The sequence below is a fragment of the Idiotropiscis lumnitzeri genome, chromosome 11, assembly GCF_059441095.1.
Source record: "Idiotropiscis lumnitzeri isolate Australia: NSW breed Sydney's pygmy pipehorse chromosome 11, RoL_Ilum_1.0, whole genome shotgun sequence".
In the NCBI taxonomy this organism is placed as follows: domain Eukaryota; kingdom Metazoa; phylum Chordata; class Actinopteri; order Syngnathiformes; family Syngnathidae; genus Idiotropiscis; species Idiotropiscis lumnitzeri.
This window is the reverse complement of record NC_142401.1, coordinates 5518842-5541328: the sequence shown is the minus strand read 5'-3', so window position 1 is coordinate 5541328 and position 22487 is coordinate 5518842. Positions and strand designations below refer to the sequence as shown.

At 42.3% G+C, this 22487-nt stretch overlaps 2 protein-coding genes across 4 annotated transcripts; one reads left to right on the top strand and one right to left on the bottom strand.

Moving 5' to 3' along the window:
- Positions 1-2071: 2071 nt before the first annotated feature.
- Positions 2072-3163, bottom strand: LOC148326983 (coiled-coil domain-containing glutamate-rich protein 1). Its single transcript, XM_088309719.1, has one exon. The coding sequence runs from the start codon at positions 2753-2755 to the stop codon at positions 2198-2200; it is 558 nt and encodes a 185-aa protein (XP_088165845.1). The 5' UTR covers positions 2756-3163; the 3' UTR covers positions 2072-2197.
- Positions 3164-4909: 1746 nt separating this feature from the next.
- On the top strand, positions 4910-19578 carry nisch (nischarin). Of its 3 annotated transcripts, none has more exons than XR_015845849.1 (26): positions 4910-5110; positions 5961-6044; positions 6282-6464; positions 7759-7807; positions 8478-8641; positions 8715-8810; positions 9155-9250; positions 9660-9812; positions 9891-9959; positions 10345-10530; positions 10640-10768; positions 10844-10957; positions 11513-11690; positions 11891-11985; positions 12161-12866; positions 13483-14092; positions 14331-14515; positions 14902-14968; positions 15301-15433; positions 15759-15909; positions 16198-16317; positions 16597-16758; positions 17230-17426; positions 17532-17677; positions 17755-18366; positions 18609-19578. XR_015845849.1 is itself a non-coding variant. In XM_088309674.1 (26 exons), exons 1-26 carry the CDS (start codon positions 5030-5032, stop codon positions 18071-18073), a joined length of 4395 nt encoding a protein of 1464 aa, XP_088165800.1. In that variant the 5' UTR covers positions 4910-5029; the 3' UTR covers positions 18074-19578. The 3 variants fall into 3 exon arrangements, 2 of the variants coding, with proteins under 2 accessions (XP_088165800.1, XP_088165799.1); XM_088309674.1 differs by having other exon boundaries at positions 12161-12225; positions 12304-12866; positions 17755-19578; XM_088309673.1 differs by having other exon boundaries at positions 17755-19578.
- Positions 19579-22487: the final 2909 nt, after the last annotated feature.

The window sequence follows — 22487 nt, the reverse complement described above, 5'->3', positions numbered from 1 at the left end:
GCGGCTCCTTGATAACAACTAACTTAAAGCTGACTTTAACAAGTTCCTCTTGGACAAAACAAAAACAGGCGTTTAGTTTTATCTTTTCATTGTATGCGTTTTGAAAGAGAGTAAGCATTGGTAGTTGTGTGTTCGTGAAAAGTGGAGTTGAAAATCAATAAATATCAAATGCAATGTGACATGTATGTGTGTGTGTGCGTGCCTGTGTGTGGGGGTGCGTGCGTGTGGGGGTGGGTGGGTGTGTGTGTGTGTGTGAGTGAACCTGAACCAGAACCCGTGGAGCCAACAGGACCCGAATGACCAGCACTAAGACACACATTGGAAACACTAAAACTGTGCAAACACACACTGCAGGTTCGTGTGACTCTCTTTGTATGTAGGTGTGTGTGTGCATGTGTGTGTGTATGTGTGTGTATTAGCCATTCAAAGTCAAGAGGAATTTCACTGCATTCCCGACGGAGCCGAGCCGAATTTTTACACTCAATACCAATTTACAAGTAATAATATGAGTGAAGTAAAATACAAAAAAAACAACAAAAAAAAACAATGTACACGTGAACTGTATGAATTTTAAATAATGTACAAACTAATATTCAAGTTTACTATTTTATGGTCGGATTATTTTACTATTAAATTACTTTGTCTTGTCTTGTAACTTATCTCATGGTGAGTCAACTGGTTTGCACTCATCAAACAGTTGAACAAGGTTATCAATATAAGTAATGCTAAAATAAATACATTATGCGCAGTATTTCTGTATCAGACAAAATGATATTAAATATATATAATTATTTTAAAAAATTAATTTATAAAATTCAGATTTATTGCTTTTTTTAAATCACTTTTTTTCTCGTAAAACATTCCTTTAGAAAAATGGGCAGTTTATTCTCGCAACCTGCAAGTGGAACATGCAGCGCTGTTTTGCACATGTTTACACTTTGACCCAACGTGGTCGTGATTGGTTTATGACACACGAAAGCGGCTTATTGCCTTCCCTGGACTGTCCCTTTTTCTGGACTTTTTTTTGTCCTATCGTGATAGACTTGTTCTCTCCATTTTTTGTCCACTGGTGAAATTGGTGTCAGGCATTGATGATGATTATTTATTTTCCAAACTTTCCTGGGAACACTGATAAGTGAATTTGCCCAAATTGGTTGCTTCAAACCAAAATGGCTGACATCCTGTTCAATTTTGGGCATGAGTCCTTGAGACTTTTTTGTGCGTCCTGTCGTGACTCGCATGTTGACCAAATTTTGTGTTGATCAGTAAAAGTGGTGTCTGGAGGTGTTTTTTTATTGTTTTTTTTTTTTTACTCTATCACACAATTGGTGCACTCTTAGAATTTTGCATTCAAATCAATTTGATTAAAGTCAGTCAATTGGGTTATCTCATTTTAAGAAAGAGGTCACACTACCACAAAAACAGTCAACGCATCTATTTTCATTTTTTTTCCCCCCTCATGATAAGAGGCGGCATTGACCAGTCATGTGCAACCAGCCTGATGCTGATTGGCCGCTTGGGCTCACTCCCACCATCTTTTGTGTGTGTGGGACAGAAGCAGAAGCAATAAACAGAATGATTGTTATTATTATTTTTAAAAATCACATTTATTTTGCATGTACACCAAGGGCGATAAACCAGCTAAATTACAGTAAATGTGTTTTTCTATTTGTTGCATTATTTTTGTAATCGCTGGCTACATTGCCTATTTCTCTGTAAAACAGATCGAATTGTTGTGGGTGTGTAACATTTTGACAGCACAAACCTGCCAAAATGTTGACTGTTTATAATGCAAATTAGTATTTTTGCTTGAATTGTTTCTCAACTCAAATACCAAGATGCCACCACCAAAATAATGCTCAATTGCATTATTCAGGGTTTCACCGCGTTGTACAAAAAACATTTTATATCAAGTAAATAGAACTGCACAAAATGAAGCTGCTCACCTAACCTCAGCAGCTAGATACCACTAAACCAATACTCTTATTGCTTTAACCTGAGCACCAAAACAGCAAATAAGTGAGTTTTTCAGCAAACAATGGTGGATAGGTTCCAACAAAAAAATGCCAAATTGTAATTTTTTAAATTGAATTTATTATACTCATTGTAGTTCCCCAAGGCAAAATTTGATTTACTGTACAAAAAAAAGACACTTTTTGTTGACACTTCCTGATGACATCATTTCAAACCTGCCTGTTTATGTCAGAAAGTCACAGAACTGTGCAAAGTCCCGTTGCATGAAGTTGTGACTCTGCAGAAGGTCGTCCTCTGACGGAAAGTACTGCATACTGTCCTCATGATGGACCACCTGGTCCTGTTGCGACCCAGTTGGCGGTTTTGGTTCTGGTTCTAGACCGTCCGGCAGGGCTCCCCTGGCATTCTCCAGGGCTCCCAGGTACGAGTCCATATCGGTGAGCTCCGATTCACTATCGGAGCAGCTCCCCCCGGTGTCGCTGCCCACGGAATCGGAGCGCATGTGCATCATCTGGTACTTCTCGTGCATGAGGAACTGGTTGGTGTTCTTGGGGGCTCGCATGCCCCGAGCTCTGTTGCCTTGGGCGTTGATGGGCCGGAGGCGCAGAAAAGTAGTGCTGCTGGAGGGCCTCTGGACTCTTCCATGAGGATGATGACGCTGGTGTTGCTGCTGCTGCTTCTTGCGTCCTCTTAACCAGCCACCGACTGCCTTGCGCTTCTCGCTGCGAGCCTGCACGCCACCTCGCCGGGCTTCTCGCCCGCACATCTCCCTTGAGAGCATCTTCTTTAAGAGTGAAGCTCCTTCTCTTGTTCACATCCTCAACAAAGAGAACTTTTCAGTGTGTCGCTGTCGCCCCCGCGTCGGTCTACCTTTTGACAATCTTGTGGATTTTCTTCTTCTTGACGTCAGGCTTGGGCCGGCGCATAGCCCGTTCGTCGTCTTCTCGTTTGCCCGCGAGCCTTCTCGGGATGCGCGTCACGCCCTCCTCGGCCCTCGAGACGCTCGTCTTTTTTCACCCACAAGAGCCGGACGCAGCGTCGCCGGGGGTGTTTTTTAAGCGACCTTCGAAATTGAGTTTTAATGTTGTCGAGGTTGTTTTCTTTTTTTTTTTTTTTTTTCTATTTTTGGGGGTACTTCGTGGCGTGACACCTCTGCCTTCGCTGAGCACTCAACAGAACTGTGGCTCTGATGGAGCGAAGAGGACAAGTAAAGGGATAGAACGATCCAATCGCGTATGCCAAGCAGGGGAGTACAGCCTCTACCACCCCTCTTCTGTCTTCTTTAAACTACCGATTACTACCACTGCTTCATATATGTAGTAACGATGTGCTATATCTACGTCACACGATGAGGAATTAGGACGTATGTCCACGTTTGTTGGCGTGCAAACGTTTATGATGATAAACGTGCTGTCCCCTCCCCCGTTCAGGAAGATGGTTCAATCTGCTTCAGCCCGCAGATGAAACTTGATCCAATTCTGCTGTCATTGTTGCTCCGCCCACCTGCGATGATTGACACCAGCAGCAGAGTCACTCGACACATTAAGTATACTTGTGTTCCCTGAGAGAAAGGTTTATTAAAAAAACGCTATTTGAATGAGTTTAATATTGATATAACACATTTGAAATCCCAATTAGAGGGAGAAACAGTTCCCATTAAATACAGACGTATTTTGGTAGCTTTGTGGAACAAGATAAACAACAAATCAAAGCACGGAAAAATAGTTAATTGAAATATGACTGGGTGAATAAAAAGTCCCAATGTTGTAGTTTACGTTCCATGGCCGAATTAGTTAGCACGAATGATTGTGAAGGCCCGGGGCAGATTTGAGTGACATGGCTGATTGGACAAAAAACACGCCTCAGTGCAGTCAAGATCGCCATGAAATTAAGAACATAGACTGTTGGGAGTGTTGTAAAAAATAATTTAAATGACATTTGTTTTTAGATTAACTCAGTCATGGATTCCTCTTGTTATAATTGCTTGTTCACATTTGGACACAGCTCTAGAATAAAGGTGTATCCAAGGTTTTGTCCAGTGAGTGTGTGTGTAATGTATCAGACATTGTCAATGTTAATCTTAAGGGAGAAACTTGCAATTTATAATTGTTCGGCGCTAAGTACGTAAAACTAATAGTACCTCACTTTATACTGGTATTTATAATATTAATAATTATAATAATTATTATTATCCATTTTATATTCACCTTACTTTCATCCCCACCATTCAATCACTCGCAATAGACTTCATACATTATATATTTTTAAACCACCAATAAGGGACATCATAAAAGGGCATTGCAATAAAACATCACTACGGTATATGTCCTACATGATTATGTCATAAGTACGAACGTCAAAGAACGTCGCCCAATGTTGGATTTTCGTTCGGAATATCTTTTGAAAATCAAAAAAGGTGGACTAAAAAAAGGTATAAAAGGGAGTTGAGCGATCCAAAATATAAAAGGTTTTGAACGACCCCATGTGGCTCAGATGCGTATTGCATATTTAAGTAAAACCTGTTAAACTGTTCTTTTATACGCGGTATACAGAACAAAGTGGGCCAAAGGTGGGTAAAGTATACGCATTTAACGTATTTATTACAGCAACATTTATTAACACTACCGACACACAACCGATAGTGATGAACCGTGACGTAGTCCCAAGCAATCACTTCCTTTCGTCCTTCCATCTTCCATTCTTTTCTGCTTCCTCCATCCTTAGCTCCCTTTCAGGACTCTACTTGTTAACTTCAGCCCTTACGCAGTTGTACTAGTAGCTCATGTACCTCTCATGGTTTTCCAAAATAGTCTCATTCTTACTTGATCAGAAAAAAGAACTTCGATACAAGAAATGAGCTAAGGGGAAACAATTACGTCAGAGTTACGTCTAGCCTATCACATTCGAGTAAAAGAAGAAGTCAGCTGCTTGGCGTGACTACAAATTAAATGGTGGCCGACGGCGAGCGGAGAGACTCAAGCTATGCCGTAAAAAGTCGATTCAAATGACACTCTTAACCCTCTGACAGAGCGCTGTCTTTTCCCCGCTTACAAGCATGGAACCCGTCCCGTTCACAGAGGAGTTGTCGGAAAGAAAAGTGTGTGTTGTCGGCTCGGAGCTAGTGGAAAACTACACGGTAAGATTGGTTTCCGCCTCTTAGCTTAGCTTGTGGCTATTCTGTCGTTGTACGTCGGCGAGATATTGTCGGTAAAACGGTTCGTGTTTGAATCGTTCAATTGTTAGAATTTCTGTGTCCTCGGGTTTCGTTTTCACTCGACCGTCGTTTGGAGTCTACAGAGATGTCAGAATCAGTATCGAGAGTATGCTCAAATATAAGGAATTTGTCTCTGGCAGTCGAATTCGCTGCAAATATTGTAGGTAAAAATACACTACGTGTAAAAATAGCATGCAATTAAAACGTACATATTCTCAAATGAACAAAGTACAGTAATCCCTCGTAAATTTTATGGGTCGAAATTCGAAGGGGACAAAAACACTTTTTTTCGGAATCAGCATTGTTGAGTACCTTAACTGGTAATCGACAAATAGGCAAAAAGAAAAATAACAATGGCAATCGAACATTGCATGAAATAACATTTACATTCTTCAGCAGCATAACCAACAAACATCAACAAAAATTAATCTACAAATACAAACAAACCCACGAAACAAAACCAACATGCAAAAAAGCAATTTAGCACCATAACAATTAATGAGCAGTTCATTAAACTATAAAAGTATAGAGTAAGGTGTGTTGCTCATTCTCTGTCTCACACAACATTAACTAGGACAGCCTTTGGTTTTTCAAGCCATACACAATCAAAGTCATAGATACCACATAGCATGTGACGATGGCGACCCAACATGGCCAAAAATAATGCCTGCACCTCACATGTACATTTGTTATTGTTTAATAATATGTAAAATAACTGTGAGCTATTGAATCACTGCCGCTCAACGACAAAGTAATTTGTTTGCCCTTTCAGGTGTACATCATTGAAGTGTTGGATGGAGAGCACAAGTGGACGGTGAAACATCGTTACAGCGATTTTCACGACCTCCATGAGAAGGTAAACATGGGAATCGGACCTCCAAAATATTTTTGGAACAATGTCCAAAGTAGGACTTGGCTGCTATACTTGCGTCAAGTATTTCCCACATACTGAAGTATTTATGCGTTGGATGTGTGTCTTGACGTCATCAGATGCTGTCAGTTAGTCTGCATTGTGAGCGCGTGGGTCCATGTCGTGGAACAGTAGCTCGTAGCGAGTGTTCTCATGTTTGTAGTTACATGTTTCTTCTCCCAGTTGGCGGCCGAAAACAAAGTGGACCGGCATCTGCTCCCGCCCAAGAAGATGCTGGGCAAGAACTCCAAGAGCCTGGTGGAACGTCGGCAGAAGGAGCTGGAGCTCTACTTGCAGGCGTTGCTCCGGCAATTCCCGGGGGCCACACCCACTCCCCTGGCCACATTCCTTCACTTCAACCTCTACGTGAGTTTAGTCATCCCATGTTTATTTGATCCTCCCAGTTGAGATTTACTGTAAAACTTACAAATTAAACAAACCCAAAAAATATTGTGCATTTAAACACCGTAATGTTCCACCGCAAAAATCTGCACAGAATCGATTACCATTACAAATGCATTGGGAAAAAAATTGGGGTAATTAAAAAAATGTTTAGCCTAAAAAAAAAATCTCAAATAAGCAATAAATGCTTTTTGCGTTGTTTCGGTAACCTTCAAAAAATGTTCTTCAAATACATACAGAGCAGCAACACATACAAACAGCAGGTGTGTATAATCTCTCTCCTCTGCGACATACCTACAAACCAACTCTCGGTGACTCCCTTTGCATTTCACTTATGCGTCCCTCAGGTTGAGCAAGTTAATTTTATTCCTGTTTTATTATGAAGCAGTTATTATAATTTTCTTTTACAGTTCTCTGACCTTTAAGCAGGGCGTAAACATTACTTGACTCGCTGCTTGTGCAGTCATTTTATTGTATTTTTATTTTCATCATCCAAATCAAACAAATTCACTTGACATTAATGTTTTCCAACATGCAGTCCGTCTTGCCAACATGCCTTTTCGCTGTGTCTAATCTTAACCAGTAATCATGTCATCCGTTAATCTTGTGACCGCGCAAGTGTAGCACTAAGCCACTTGTTCCATCCATTTGCCAAAAATGTCGCCATGTGAGCCATGCTGATCAACATGTGAACATCACCACGGGCCGTCCAAGTGTGGAAACTGATCACAGCTGCAATACCAAACAACAATACTGCCATTCATTAAAGCAGAGTTGTGCTTGCAAGTCAAGAAATACAAATACAGTGCAAACTCAATTTTGATTAATCTGTTCCAGACCTCAAAATACTACATGCACAAAAATAACTTTTGTAGAGATAAACTTTGCGTTACATAGAAAAAAAGTGTGAAAGATATAAATGACGAAGAAACGTATAAATTAACATAACAGATATCTTTAATTACCATTATCGATGACGGATGGTCCGTTTTTGAAGTCTCACCCCTATCGTGTTTGTCTCTTTTGTACACTTGCAAATTTCTGTTGTGTTGTGTAAAACGGGTTCAATAATCGACTAAGCGTATTCTGCTATGTAAGCTATTATTAACAACACAAGGTGATCAATAAGCCTTCTTGTGTGCTCGGCAACACTGACAAGTCGGGCCAATATTGGCGTCAATACGTCCATGTAAAAAAATCAGGCCTCCAAAATGAAAGCAAGGATTCATAACATTATGCATTGTTTTTGCTCTTTCAGGAGATCAACGGCATCACGGCTGCGTTAGCAGAGGAGCTGTTTCATAAAGGTTTGCCTCTTGCCTTTCTACTCTTTGCTCTAACTTAGATCAATTCGTCTGTTGCTTCATTTAAATTGATGAAATCCCACATCATACCCCAACAATGCATCTTTTATGGTGCTTGGCCTCATTAGCCTCACGGATGAGCTAGAGCCTGTCCTTCACTTTGGGCAAAAGAAGTGGATTTATCATTATCGTGACACGCGCATTCTCCTAACTACAATGACATATATTCTGTTTACACATTACATGTACATATTGTACTTTGGTTGAGCCTGACATGCCTTAACTAGTCCCACTTCCAATGTGTTGGTATTTTGCTTCCTTATAATAGACATGGAGAGCTATGATTCAGCACCTAATCTTTATCATCTACTCAAAAGCAGTGCAGATCTCAAATCCAGGCGATACGCCACTGCCATCTACAGGGATCTATAAGTCATTACAATAGTTTACAAAAATGAGGTTCACAAACAATATATACCTCTTCCGCGCTCCCTTGTTGAGAAATGTACTTGACAAATATATTCGGTTGGATTCCAAATTGCAATTGACGTATCGAAACCCCCATGGCAGTGAATGAGTAAACGTAAGGGTGTTGTTGATTTGATACATGCTTTATTACATTATTGTGACAAATTTGTCATAAGAACAAAAGCCAAATGACGTTTGTTGGTAGGTGAAGAGTTGTTGGCTGCCGGCGAGGTCTTCTCCTTGCGGCCCCTGCAGCTACACGCCGTTTCCCAGCAGCTGCGTCTGGCCAAGCCCACGTGCTGCAACGGCGACGCCAAGACCGACCTGGGTCACATCTTGGACTTCACCTGCAGGCTGCGTTACCTCAAGGTCGGCCACGTGCGCCACGTCACTCCACTTTACTCATCTTTTGGTTTTTGAATTGTCACCAATCACATTTCAGGTCTGTGGCACCAGAGGTCCAGTTGGAAGCAGTAACATCCTGGAGAAGAATCTCCCTTTTGATCTGTCTTTTTTCAAGTCCTTGCTTCAGATTGAGGTAAATGCATTTACATTTTCACACAAACGTATTGTGCAATTTTTCACACTACTAAACGCCCGTCTCATGCAAATGAGCCAATGGAGTATGCCAGTAGCAAGCTGGCCTTTGTTACCGTGACAACTGGGTGCAAAACTTATCGTTTCAAATGGCTTTGTCTACTTGCGGTAGTGGACACACCACCTTGGCATCTAGCATGCATTGAAGGGGTGCTTATAATGCAAATTAATAAATTAAGTAAACATTGTGTATCACAATTTGGTGACAAATATTTAATAAGCCTTGGCAGAGATTTGGATATATATCTAGAAATGTAAGGTTTGTCTCTATTTGGCTGTCCTCAGATCAGCGAGTGCACTGCTCAGCAAGTTGGAGGTTTGTCGTCTCTGAGGTCCAGCCTGGTTACGTTGAATATCCACCACTCCACCGACAACATGATGGTGCGCTTTAAATCGGGGCTCGGCTGGGAAAGGCTTTGCGCTCAACAGACACATTTGATTTTTCAAATGGACAGTTGGGCCTGCTGTTTTTAGAAGACATTAAAGAATAAAGAAAATAGTTGATTTTAATTATACAATGGCATGCTCTTATTTTTAAAACGTGTTTTGTAATTCATTTCAGTCAAGTTATTTTAATACAATGTATTTTTAAATAGTTTATTTTACTCCTATATTTTTATTTCATATGCCTTAAATACGTTATCCAGTGAGAAATGAATAAGAAATTAGAAATTATTAAATGCAATTTAAACATTTTTGGAAAACATGGCTAAATTAATTAATTTAATTTGTTTTTATTTAATAAAAGAAAATTGTTCATTTGAAAATGTTATTTATCATTGTCCACCAGCTTGTTCTTGTGCCAGAAGCGAGCGAGTTCCCTCAGTGGGAAGCCGAGGGCTCGGACAGCGGCTGCCCCGTAACTGCGGTGGTGCCGCGCTGGCGAAACCTGACCACGTTGGACATGAGCCACAACGCCATCGGCGCCATCGACGGCTCAGTGGTGAGACACGCCTCTTGCCTGCCACCACTGTGTCGCCTTTCTTTCCTCTGATGTTCTCCCATGTGCCACTGCATGTAGAAACTGATCCGTGAGATGGAGTTTCTCGATCTGAGCCACAACCAACTCTCCTCGGTGGAAAACCTAGAGGTACGCATCGCCCCATCACTATTTTACTATAGGAAAAAAAAAAATATTTTTCACAGAATATCTGAAGCAATTGTTTTAATGACAAAAGATCTTGCAGTTAAAATCAACGATAGTTTGTGGTTAGTTTGAAAATCTGAGTTTATCAGAATGGCAAAACGTGGTATTGCGTGACGCTGAAAGGCCGTCCTCTGCTTGTTGCTATTAATTACGCTGCATCTCTTCAGGTAGGGCTGCCCGGCATTTTGCTTCACAACATGGCTGTACCCCGAAGGCGCATAACTCCAAATTTGCGCAGAGACTATTTAAAAGCCTATTGAGGATGTCTAAGACTTGAGGGTAACTGACTCATTCCACGCAACCTGTTTGTTTTTTTTGTTTTTTGCAGCATCTGTACAATCTGGTCCACGTGGATTTGTCCTACAACAAGTTGTGTGTCCTGGAATCGGCTCACACACGGCTGGGCAACATCAAGACCCTCAGCCTGGCCGGCAACCAGCTGGAACGGCTCACGGGCCTCAGCAAGCTCTACTCCCTGGTCCATCTCGACCTCAGCCACAACCAGCTAGCCCAAGTAAGCGTTAATTTTTGGAACTGCTGGCCAAGGCGCACACAGCACAGGAGCAGCACAATGAGTTACTCGCCAGTTTTGTTTGTGAAGAAGGGTGTTTGTGCGTCTGCAGTTGGAGGAAATCAAGAACATCGGCTCGCTGCCTTGCCTGGAGAAGCTCAACCTGTCCTCTAACACAATTTGCATTAACCCCGACTACAGAACCAAAGTCCTGGCTCAGTTTGGAGACCGAGCGGCAGAGGTAACGCGACCGCCAGTGTCACGCTATATTTGTTTTAGTTGTGTACTCTTTGAATCACTCACACGTCTGTGTCAGGTGTGTCTGGATGGTCAATTGACCACAAAGAAGGAGTTGGACACGGTGGAAGTGTTGAAAGCTATTCAGAAAGCCAAAGAAGTCAAAGACCGCATGAACAGCAGCAGCAAGAAGGTAAAGTTTGTTGTACAACAATTAACACAAATCAAGTAATCATCTTGACAGAGGCGGCACCAGGTGTGCCGGAGGAAATTACCTAATTCCACTTAATCGGTCCGAATATTTGCATTCTTTTCAAACGACAAATAATGTCTTGGTTCATCTGTCTAAAATGGTTACATATAGTGACAGGCAGAACAATTAAAATCTTTTCCACCAAATGGCAGAAGGTACTCGTTTCTGCCTCTCCTCCTTGTCCTTAATAACGCTGCATCGCTTCCAGTAGAGCTCAGTGCTGCCAGGTATGTTGTGGCACAATGTGGTACTACACCGAGGGCACGCAAGTCCAAATCCACATTTACCTGTACGGAATGCAGTAGGCTGACTATACTGCAGCAAAAGACATTTTTACCGTATGGTTTTGACAATAATACTCTTAGGTAGTAGCCAACGCCGCCATTCTGCAGGTTGTTTCTTTGCAAGAACAAAGTGTCTGTATTTCTGGTTCTGGTTGATGATTTGGATGGCGGCTCCTCTCTGAAGGCTTCCTCCTCTCTGTCCTCTTGTCAGATCAGTGAGGAGACCAGGCTGTCTGCTGCTGCACCTCCTTGCCTTTCTTTTCCTTCTCCCTCTTCCTCTCCCTCCTCCAATTCCTCTTGCTACACCTCCATTGTCTCCCCTCATTCTCTCGCCTCTTCCGCGGCCGCCTCTTCCTGTCAGGCCCGGCAGGCTTCCTGCACCAGCCAAGGTAATCGTGTGTCAGGCTGTGCATGGCTGAGCGATGGTGGTGTCGACTTGAAATCGACTGAATTCTGCTAAATCGCATAAAATTCAAAGTTGTGTCGGTGTGCGTACCTTTAGTAAAGCTCCTTTCCTGGTGACTTCTTCACAATAAAAGTTACTCGAGGCACTTAACTCTACTGACGTTCTTGTGTCTTTTGTGTGAAGAAATGACCAGCCGAGAAGAAGCCGCTGTTCCGCCTATCATCCTCCCTCCCGCAACTTCCTCCAATGGGCGCCTCTCGCCAGTTGACAGCACCCAGGTCAGACACCCCACTTGTTACCTTGACAACAATTTAGTTACTTGGAATAAATAAATGCGGTATTTTTTTTTCTTCAAAGAAAGAATTGTGTGACTGAAAACTACATCGAGTTAAAGCGTTTGAAACGTAACAATTCTCGTATGAACATGATTATTGTTTGAATGTTTGTGTGCAGATCCAAGACCCTGCCATCCATCTTCCTGAACGTCTCCGCAAAACCTCTGCTAACACAACTCCATGGTCAGCAACTAATTCAGATGAAGCTCCTCTCCCCCCTTTTTTTAGAAAAACAAATTGTCAAATGTGTTCCTCTTGCAGTTGCACGTGCTCCTCCTCCTGCTCCTCTTCCTCCTCTAGACTGCCTGAAGTTACCTGCCCCAGCTGTAGCGCCACCTGGTGTCCTCTGTTCTCCTCTCACCTCCTCTCCCTTACCTTCACCGACCAGCTCTTCACGGGCCTGCTCACCAAACGCCTCCACGCCGCCCTGAAGGATCAAGATGAGATTAATGTGGAAGCTGAGGAGGAAGAGGAGAAGGAGGAGGAAGAAGTTTGTCCATCCAGAGAGGTTTCATCCCATGCGGAGGGCACGCAAGTGGGCTGTCCTCTCTCCGGGGATGGCTACTTCGAGATGGGACTGGATGAGTCCGTTCTGGACCCGTCGCTCGCCCCTCTTCCCATTGGGCCCGGTGTTCCTCCCTCGGACCCGTGTGATGAGCCGCGGCAGGAAGAGAATGTCAACAATGTGCTTTGGTGCTATTGTCTTAAGGTGGAAGAGGAGGAAAAGCCAGTGGAGCAGAGCGTTGTGTGCGTGGTGTTGACGGACAATCTTTTGTGCTTGCTGCGCTTATCACATGATGGCAAAGGGACCAATCTGGATGCAGGTAAATAACGGAATATTTTTCATTGTTTAATGAAGTCAGGTTAATTTTGCAGGTCAGGTTAGCCTGTCAATTCCTTTGGTGCCTTTGGTTTATGGAATGAGATTCTCCAGGCTGGTGACATCGACAAAGCTTTGGTACCATTGCGTAATGAAATAAGGTTTCCCAGCTCGGTCAAGTTAACGTATCAACTGGTACAGTTGGTTAGCCCTCCTGTTGTCAACAGGTCAAAATGACCCACCACCGTGTTAAGACGCCCCAAAGAATCCCCTGCACGATATTTTTTTGACTTGAAATTTTATGACTTTTCCTAAATTGGCACCAACAGTGGAAAAAGTGAAATTTCTTTGATTCACATTTCCATGTAAGCTGTGAATTTTGGTGTTTAAAATTCAAATAAGCTGCTTGTAATAGGGGGTTTAGTGAAGCCGGGTCATTTTGACCCGGAGGACACGAGGTGTGGACAGAAAATGAGGACGACAGGAGGGTTAATGCAGTGAGGTTCTCAAAGGTGGTAAAATCAGAATCAGAATGCCCTTTCTTTTCATTGGCGGGCATCAGTAACTTTGGTATCCATAGTCAAATCCTTCCGTACACACGGTTGCTTATGTGTTTACAGACGAAGACCAGAGTCCATCCACAGAAGCTGTTGTGTCCAGCCTTGAGGTGACCCTTCTGCTGCCTTTCTCTCAGCTGCTGCTCTCCTCGCATGCTGACCTTCCCGCCGCCTGTCTGGCTTTCGGACTGCAGCACAGCGCCGCTCGCTATTACCTCTTCTCTGAGGCTCAGGAGCTCCAGAAAACTGGTGCTGAGCTGAAAAAACTGACGCAGATCACAGAGCTGGTCGCAGAGACTCCTCAGATTCTACCCCGCTCCCTCCTAAACTCATGGGAAGTAGAGGAGGGTCAGGGAGCTCAGGGAGGCTACCTAAGCCTCCTCCTGCCCTCCTCTCCCTCTTCCAACTCAGACCGACTCCTGTCGGACATTTTACCCAACACGGAGAAGCTCCCATCTCTCCTCTTCCTCACCCACCGACACCTTTGGGTGCTGAAGATGGATGTCAGAGAGATCGCAGAGAGAGAGAGGAGCCCCACCGGCCTTCATCGGGCTTCGTGCAGGCTGGTCCGTGTACCCCTTGGCTCGGTGGTGCTTCACCGCAACCTTAAAGTTACTCAGGCCGGGAAGACGACTGGCGGAACGTCTTGCCGGCACCCTGAACACCACCTCAGGTAAAAGGGGTTTGTGTGTAGATTGCACTTAAAACTGATTGGATCATTAAAACTGATATGATCGTTAAGCATCAACATTAGCATGTACGCAATTATGAACCCATGGTACATAAACGATTCAATTCAGTCGTTTAATTAGACAACTCGAACAAACCACCTTCACATGATGCTTATCAATAGTATTAGCGCGCAAATATACAGGGGTTCACAGTATTTGAACCCGTGGTGTTGTGTCCAGGTTGAGCCACACAGTGGAGCTGTTGTTGGCTGGCGGGAGCCTGCTGCTGCTCTTTCCGCTGGCCAAGGACAAGAGCTCCTTCTTGGAGGAGCTGAGCCGGCGGAGAGTGGCTCTGGAGGGGCTGAAGATGGTGGCGCTGCCTCTGCCATGCAGATGCTGGCAGCTTCAAGATGAAGCCACACAAGGTGAGGACAATCTTTCAGTTAGCCTGAGAACAGTGATTGGGTACTTTTTGGGAGTGGTTAGGCTTAGGCGCTTTCTTCTGAAATTGGTACATTAAATTGCATGTGTTTTTGGTATGCTCATCTGATTAAATAATAATCATTTGTTTATTGTAATTCAAAAATCTGAATGCATTCATGAGAATACGGTACTGCTTCTTTGATTAGAGTCTCATTGACTGGAGTATAAAAAAAGCATAATCTTACAAAAATAAAGAACTAAAATACAATTTTATGAGAATAGTCACATTGATCCGGTAAAAAAAAAAAAATCTAATCTAATGATACCCCATGATTACAAAAACGTATCCGACCCTTGCTTTTGATTGACACCTACTTTGGTTCCTCAGGTTACTACAGGAATGCTGCTGACCAGTGCTGTTGTCGCCGTAGCAGAAGAGCACAAAGCACCAGCAGGTAAGCCGCTACATCCACTTCTACTTCACTCACTTACTCTGACAGTTGATGTTGCTTTCTCCATTTTATTCTTATATTATTAAACGGGACTGTCAAGACACAGAAATACAAAATGAAAACACTCGCGAGGAGCTGAAGCTCACACTGAAAGCGGCTGATGTCACTCAGTTGCCAATGCTCCTTATTAGCACACATCTACAGGAGTATGATAGTGTGTGTGTGCGTGTGTGTGAGAGACTTTCACTTTATTTGGCTTAATAAATATTTTTTTCAGATTTTACAAAACAGTTCTATCTTTATTGGAAGCATAAAGCATCTGTCTCCTCTTGCAGCTTCTCTCATCTCCGACTGGAAGAGAACCAGCCGTCCCCCCACCTCTCCCTGGGTCTCTCCCCAGGGTTGAAGCTCCTGGCTGGGCTTGATGGGGAGCAGCTGATGACTTATTTCCACAGACATATAGCACTGGTGAGTACCCTCACTTCGTGCTGCTAATAGAAATTTAGAAATCTTGACTCAGACACAAACTTTTTTTCTGGCGAGGAGAAGATATGTTTAGCCTGTGATGCTAACGTGAGAATTTACAAGAGCCTTGTTGCATGTATTAACGGACTTAGGATGCATTAAAAAAAAATAGAATTATCCGTAACCCCTTTATTTTTTGGCAAAATGCTGTAAGAGTGTGTCGTGATCTAAAACAGTTTTGGGATTGTGTTTTCTGATATGCTTGAAGTATTATTAACTTGGACATCAAGAAAGATGAGTCAATTCCAGTTGTTTCATTTGTTTCAAGTCCGAGGAGGACGAGGTGCGGCAAGTCTTGTGGCTATCTGTAGTCCTCTACACTGCACCTGAGGCAGAACTGGCCTGCTGCCTCTTGCTCTCCACTGACTGCGTCTATTTCCTGTTGGAAGACTCTGCCGTTGCACACCATTGCCTCGCAGGTAACAATCTGCTTTAACATAGAAGCAGTGATTCTCAAACAATATCTTATGAGAGATCATCAGGTGCGCTGAGGGAAGTGTATAATTTCATTGAACTTTTCATATTAATTCAGTTTTCCACAATTTTCTAATTGCGATGCTCCTGTACACTACAGTGTAAAACCGTCAAAAGATGACTTCAAAATACTTGCAATTCGATATTAGAAGAATCATCCTCAATCTTTAAATTGGGAAAATGCTCTGAGTGCCGTTGTCATGACTCGCTTGTATGTCTTTCTTGTCTGTCAGAAATGGATGTTAGCACTTCGCCAGATGCAAACATGTGCCTTTGCTGCTGCCTGACTATCCGACTCGTCGATCTCCTCTCTGTCAATGTGGGATTGTTCGATCAGTACTTCAGACTTGTAGGTCAGTCTTTGACGTCCTGGGAAATGCACTGTGGGTCTGATTCACTAGGATGCTAATATTTCCTCTCAATCTCTTTCACAAACTCAGCCACCGCAATTTGTCAGACGTTTAATAAACCGCATCTCCTGTTCTAAAGTAATCTATTTGCATGTCCTCCTAGTATTCAAATGATTAAAAATGACTATAAAATTGTAAAAATTACTGTTCTATTTGTTGCAAAACATTTGTGTATTTTGACTGCTCATTTTATTTATTTTTCATTCCATTTTGGCTCTGCAGGCCGCTCGGCCGAGCACATCGTTTGCTGCCTGAGCAGGGACAGTTATGGCACGGGGGTTTTCCTGCAGGAGCTGATGTCGGCGCTCAGTCTGCAGCAGAAGCTTCCTGCACCGGAGCCCTCGGAGCAGGACTTCTACTCGCAGTTTACCAGCACTAGTTCAGGTGACACCGGATTCTGACGACCAATCATTATTCCATCTTCACTCTGGGTTCAGTGCTTGAATGTCTATGATTTAGGATATTAACTGGTAGTTTCATCCAGATTTCAAATTTCATCTGATTGCAGGGTATAAAACAATATGATCATGAGGTCCGGTATGAACAAATTAAGGCAGATGTGATGAAAATTGTCAGTGATAAATGCAGAAAAGAATTTGATGTAATCTTCTGAAAGCAAGACATTAAATAAATTTGGTTCTCCAATCTGGAAAAAAAAATTCTCAAAAATTCTGTCTTTCATTTTAAATTCAATTCTGATTGCTCTAAATTGTAAAAAGATATATCTATCATCTGAGCTTGAATTTGTCTTTCTCACAAATATTTTATTATTATTTTTTTAAAGATGGCTGCTTTTTGGCCTGACTGATCTGAATGAACGTAAACACATTTCTCTCATTTCCGCACCCCATGCAGGCAAGATGCATAACTACGAGCTGGTGCACAGCAGCCGGGTGAAATTCATCTACCCCAGCGAGGAGGAGATGGGTGACCTCACCTTCATTGTGGCTGAGAGGAAGACCACCACCAGTGCGGCACTCTCATCTTCCTCGTCTTTGTCCTCCTCGTCCTCGCATTCTTTCAACGTGCTGCTGTACCTGTTGGTGTTTCAGGTGTTTACTTTTTTTCCCCCCAATGTGCGGTCATGGGTGAAAAAGGACATTTTAATTTTAGATCATCATATAGATGAAGTCTCAAATGGATTTTCTGACAACAAGGTTCAGCTTGAGAACAGCCAGTCCTGCGACAGATCTCCCATCCTCCAGCCCCGAACGCTGATTCTGACCAGCACGGATGTCTTCCTGTTGGACGAAGACTACGTCAGCTATCCTCTTCCGGAATTTGCCAAGGAGCCACCATCCAGGTGAGCTTCCTGTTCCGTGCTCTTTTGCCCTGCTTCTGTCTGTAATTGACTGTTAATTGGTCGCCCCTCTCCCGTAGGGAACGTTACCAGCTGCGGGAAGCCCGGCGGATCCGTGACTTGGACCGGGTTCTGCTCGGCTACCAGACGTACCCTAAGGCCCTGACGCTGGTGTTCGACGACCTGTCAGGCCCAGACCTGCTGTGCCACCTCACCATGGACCACTTTGGGGTTGAGGGCGAGGGCCCGCCTCCGCCTCCGTGCGGGGGTGCAGAGGGCGAGGTGCAATGGTGCGTCTTCGTGCCGGGAGCCGAGAGCCGCGAGAGACTCATCTCCCTGCTGGCTCGCCAGTGGGAGGCACTGTGTAGCCGAGAACTTCCAGTGGAGCTCACTGGCTGAGTGGCGTACAAAGAAATGACAGCAATGGGAATGGCGCCACCTTGAGGCAAGCGGAGGCTTGCAAAACAGCCAATTGCTGTGGATTGTCCAGAGAGGAGCCTGACGCAGAGAGATTACTACTGGCAATCTGTAGCCCCCTCCACATTACTGCCTTCAGATAAAATTGACATGTGATTTATAGAAAGCAATCTTCACTGCTAACCAATATGAGAGGCCAACAAAATGAGAGTGGCTAGTTTGACTTTTGGGTTAGAGTCAAGAGAGATCAATTTCACCCAAAATTTGTCCCACCGGTAAGAGATGCAAAACTAGAGCGGCCATTTTGTCTTAGTTTCAAAGAATTGTGACCTTTTTCATCAATGTTCTGATTGAATGATCAAAACTTTCATTTTAAAATGCACTGCCAGACTCGTAAAGTCTTAGCTTTGCATCAGGCAACACCTGCATGCGCTATTAAGAGTTGCACATTGTGATTTCTACCTTTTGTCATCCACATCCTGTTTGCTACCTCTCAACTTCCTGCTTTGTCTTTCAGTGAAAGGGAGAGAGTTCTAGAAGGGAAATGTTGCACAAGCCATCAATGGATCCTGCAGGAGAAAAAAAAAAGGTGCACTGTCACTTTTGCTTTTGCGATCTTGCTTCCTCCATTCCTACCATTCGGTGAGTGAAGGACTCCCAGACAAGCACAATTGAGTGCACTGAGATAGATGTTTCACAATATCACAAACCTAGTGTAAATGTATGTACATGTGTTCATTAATTCAGCCAGACGGTCTTTTTTTAGCGACGGGCGCGGTCCATATTGCTTGATTTATTTATTTTTTTAAATTTCTTTTTTTTCCCCAAATAAATTATCATTAAGAACGTCTCATTTGTATGCAATACTGTTGTTCAGACAAAAAAAAATGGACAAGTTGCATAAAGCAAAACAGTTTACATATTTAACCAAGTTGCAGTCCCAAAAAAATACAAGAAAAAAAAGCCTTTTATACTGCTGAATATTTTCATTTACGGGGCACGATATGCACAAACACAAAAACATGCACCCAGCATTTTAGTTCTTTGCACTTCCCGAGATTTACCGAACAAAGTAAAGATGCTTTTTATTAATGTAACTGATACCGGGACTGGCCACATTATTAGGTACACTGACACACATGAATTTTATACAAAAGAAAAATCTGCCTTTACAAAGGTAAGGCTTACTTTTAATCAATTCTATAAGAAAGATTTTTTGTTTCTATTGCATCACCGGAGACAGTGTACCTAATGAAATGTCCAGTGCGTGTAACTGTTAATGGTCTGGATTATGATGATTTTTTTAAAGTGTTATCGTGTATATTGAACATATGTATGTATTGTGAATTGCTGTCATTTAGTATTATTTTAAATATCTATTTGTTCTTTATTATGTCTTATTTTTATGTTTTACATTGACCGCATGGGACTTGTGTCCCTTGTTCGAGGAGAATGCAACTGAATTAAAGTAAAAACTACCAAAATTTCATGGTGATTGTCATCATCTTTACTGTTAGTTTACGGGAAAATTTACTCATAAAAAAAAAAGTTTGTTTTAGCAAGGTAACCTGAGAAATTGAATGAATGAATGAATTTGGAAAATTCTGAATAGTAGAGTTGTAAGCTCCCCCCCCACCCCCAAGAATGAAAATATTTGGCGTGTAAAGTCATAGTTCTTTGAGGAAAAATAAATTTATACAAAGCAGGATTCATTGAAAAAAAAAAAAAAAAAGGTAGTCACATTGTTTTCATTTTTTTAGTAAGAAAATTCAGGCGAGATTTAAGTTATTGTGGCTCGAGAAAGCAAAAAGAATTTTATGAAAGTGGAGTCAAAATTCTTCTAGCAATAAAAGCCCTTCGTCATATTTTAGAATTTGTTGTATTTTGTTACATTTTTTAAGAGGACAAAAATACAAAATAAAATTAGTGGTAAATATTTTTTTTCAGTCGGCTATAGCCCCCATCCATCCTCCAGTTTTAAGACTGTGTTAAATATAATCAAATTAAATAAAACCTTACAAATGTGGATGCCAGAGCACTTGTCTGTTGTTAAAATGCTGACTTGTCTTTGTCCTGAGACAAAAACATCCGAAAAAAAAACACAACAAGTTCCCATCAGCACTTGCCCTCGTCGCCGCCGCCGCAATCTTGATGACTGTGCAGCATGGCCGTCTTTCTATCCTTTCTACTTTTTCTCGCTTCCTTTCGGCCCGGCCGTGAAGCGCTGGTCCGTTTCCGCTTCGAGGGACCCTCGCTGCACTGTACGGGAAGTGCCTGATCAGCAAAAGTCAGACTTGTCTGCTTATCAACGAGCACAAGCGGCCGTTCGGAAATTAGGCCGAAACAGTGATGCTCTCAAACCGGCACAGAAGCAATCCATATTCACGCTGAAAATTCTTTTGTGCTGAGTTGCACATGCATATCGATTGGATACAGCAAATTCTATTTGGTCTACTTGTGTCCTCGTCGACCTCTGTCCTTGTCTAATTAATTAATTAGTTCTTTGAGGAAAGAAAGGTATACTGAAAGAAAAAAAAAAGTGTCCTTTCCAAAAAGAAAAATGTCTGAGTGTTGGTGAGAAAATAGTTTTATTTTTTTCTAGGAAAGGACTTTCGAATGAGAGTAAAGCTAAAGACATTTTCAAATGTTTTTGGAAATAATTAAAAAAAAAAAATTCAGAGGAAAATTCAGAATATTACAAATATTTTTAGGGGATTTAAAAAAATTAATTGAATTCTTTTTTTTAGGATCAAAATGGTCTTTTTTGCGTGGCTCATTTTTTGGGGGGGTAAGAAAATGGAGAAACTTTTTTTATTTTAATTTTTTTACAGATTTTTTTGGGGGTCGTTTACAGGTGGAAATTTGATATATTATGGAATTATATTCGGCACTCCTAAAGAATTAATTAAATCATCTAATTTGTCTGTTAAAGTTGGACTTTAATCACATGAATGTTTGTTTTCACCGTTTGAAATCAACTGAAGCCGGAAAGATCGTAAATCGTACGAACCGTCTTTTCATTGTCCTGCATGACCCGGGATGTTGTCTGCTAACGACCACATTTAGATTTTTTTTTTTTTCCCCCCAACCATTGAGTTGGGCCTTGGCGGAGGTCTCGTGCTCTCCTGTAGAATCTGCTGAGCTTTTTCGTCCGCTTGCGACTACGCTTGTAAATCGTCTTTGTCACTTTTCATCGTCTTGTTTTTGTGCACGTCAGCCGTTTATTAGCTGATGGCGACGTTTTTGAGGTTAAGACCCTCGCTCGGATCCCCCTTCCTCTGATATCTCGTGTTTTCATAGATTTGTCATGGCCCACGCGCACACGCACGTGTTTGTTACACAACAGGCCCACGATAACCTTATCGAGGCGTCCGTTCCGTCGTGTGCGTGTGGTTTCTCGCGGCAGATGGGGCAACCTCGAGGCAAAATTGTCTTGCCGCGATACGCAAGATGAACTTTATCGGGCTGTCGCAGCAACGCCGGTTTAGATAAGTGGAAAAGACACGCTTATGCCAAGGTCGGCCCGGAATCAAAGCCTCCAATCTGTCCCAAGTCTGTCTTGCCACCTTAACTTTCAACCCAGAAGGCAGCAGGCAGCTTTAAGGCGTACGCTACAAGGAAATGTCAGCGTGTCCTCGCATTTGTCTCCCCCTAATTATCTGCTTGATGTTAACATTTTGGCCCTCAGATGGTCTTACAAGAAAATTGGCGCTCTGGTTGTATTTATTACCCATGCTGCTTTGCTCAAAGAGAGCCTGGCAGACTTTTTGTGGGTCTGAAACAGAGCTGAGAGGTTGGGAAAGCCTCAGAAATAAGTTGAACCTACATTTTAGAAATAGTATTTTAAAAACTACATTTTCATGCATTTACACTTGTTTTTTTTTAATTTATATTTAAGATAACTGTTAAAAAAAAAAGTTAGCTTTTGAGTGAAAATGATCACAGTTGAATTATTGCTATGGATTGTACTAAAATACACATTGGACATTGTCAAAAGCAAAAAACTGGACCAATACCAGGTTAAATCACCCGTTTTGGTTTGAAGCGCCCGTTTTAGAATTATGTTGCCCATAAATGAATAAAGTTGTATTGTATTTTCCAGCTGATCTGATTGCCTACAAATTTATTCCTACATATATCAAAAAATTGCTTTTATTTTTTGGGGGAAAACCAGTTGCATGTAACATGATATTTGGTAGACATGAGTGTCACGAGTAAACCCACAAAAAAGTCTGAATATATCTGAAAAGACAGGAAAGCGATCATGTCTGTTGAAGGCAAAGATTTTTTTTTTTTAATTTTTACTACGGTATTTCCAGTGGTTAGTCTGACTTTGAAAATTGAAAACCCCTAAAACCACTTCCACGTAGCAACGAGGCAATTGGTAGACATGTCT

Coding starts and splice junctions, on each gene's coding strand:
- LOC148326983 (XM_088309719.1), bottom strand. CDS start 2,755: ATGCTCTCAAGGGAGATGTGCGGGCGAGAAGCCCGGCGAGGTGGCGTG.
- nisch (XM_088309673.1), top strand. CDS start 5,030: ATGGAACCCGTCCCGTTCACAGAGGAGTTGTCGGAAAGAAAAGTGTGT. Junction 8,811..9,154: donor AGTCCTTGCTTCAGATTGAG/GTAAATGCATTT, acceptor GGCTGTCCTCAG/ATCAGCGAGTGCACTGCTCA. Junction 17,427..17,531: donor TGTACCTGTTGGTGTTTCAG/GTGTTTACTTTT, acceptor TCTGACAACAAG/GTTCAGCTTGAGAACAGCCA.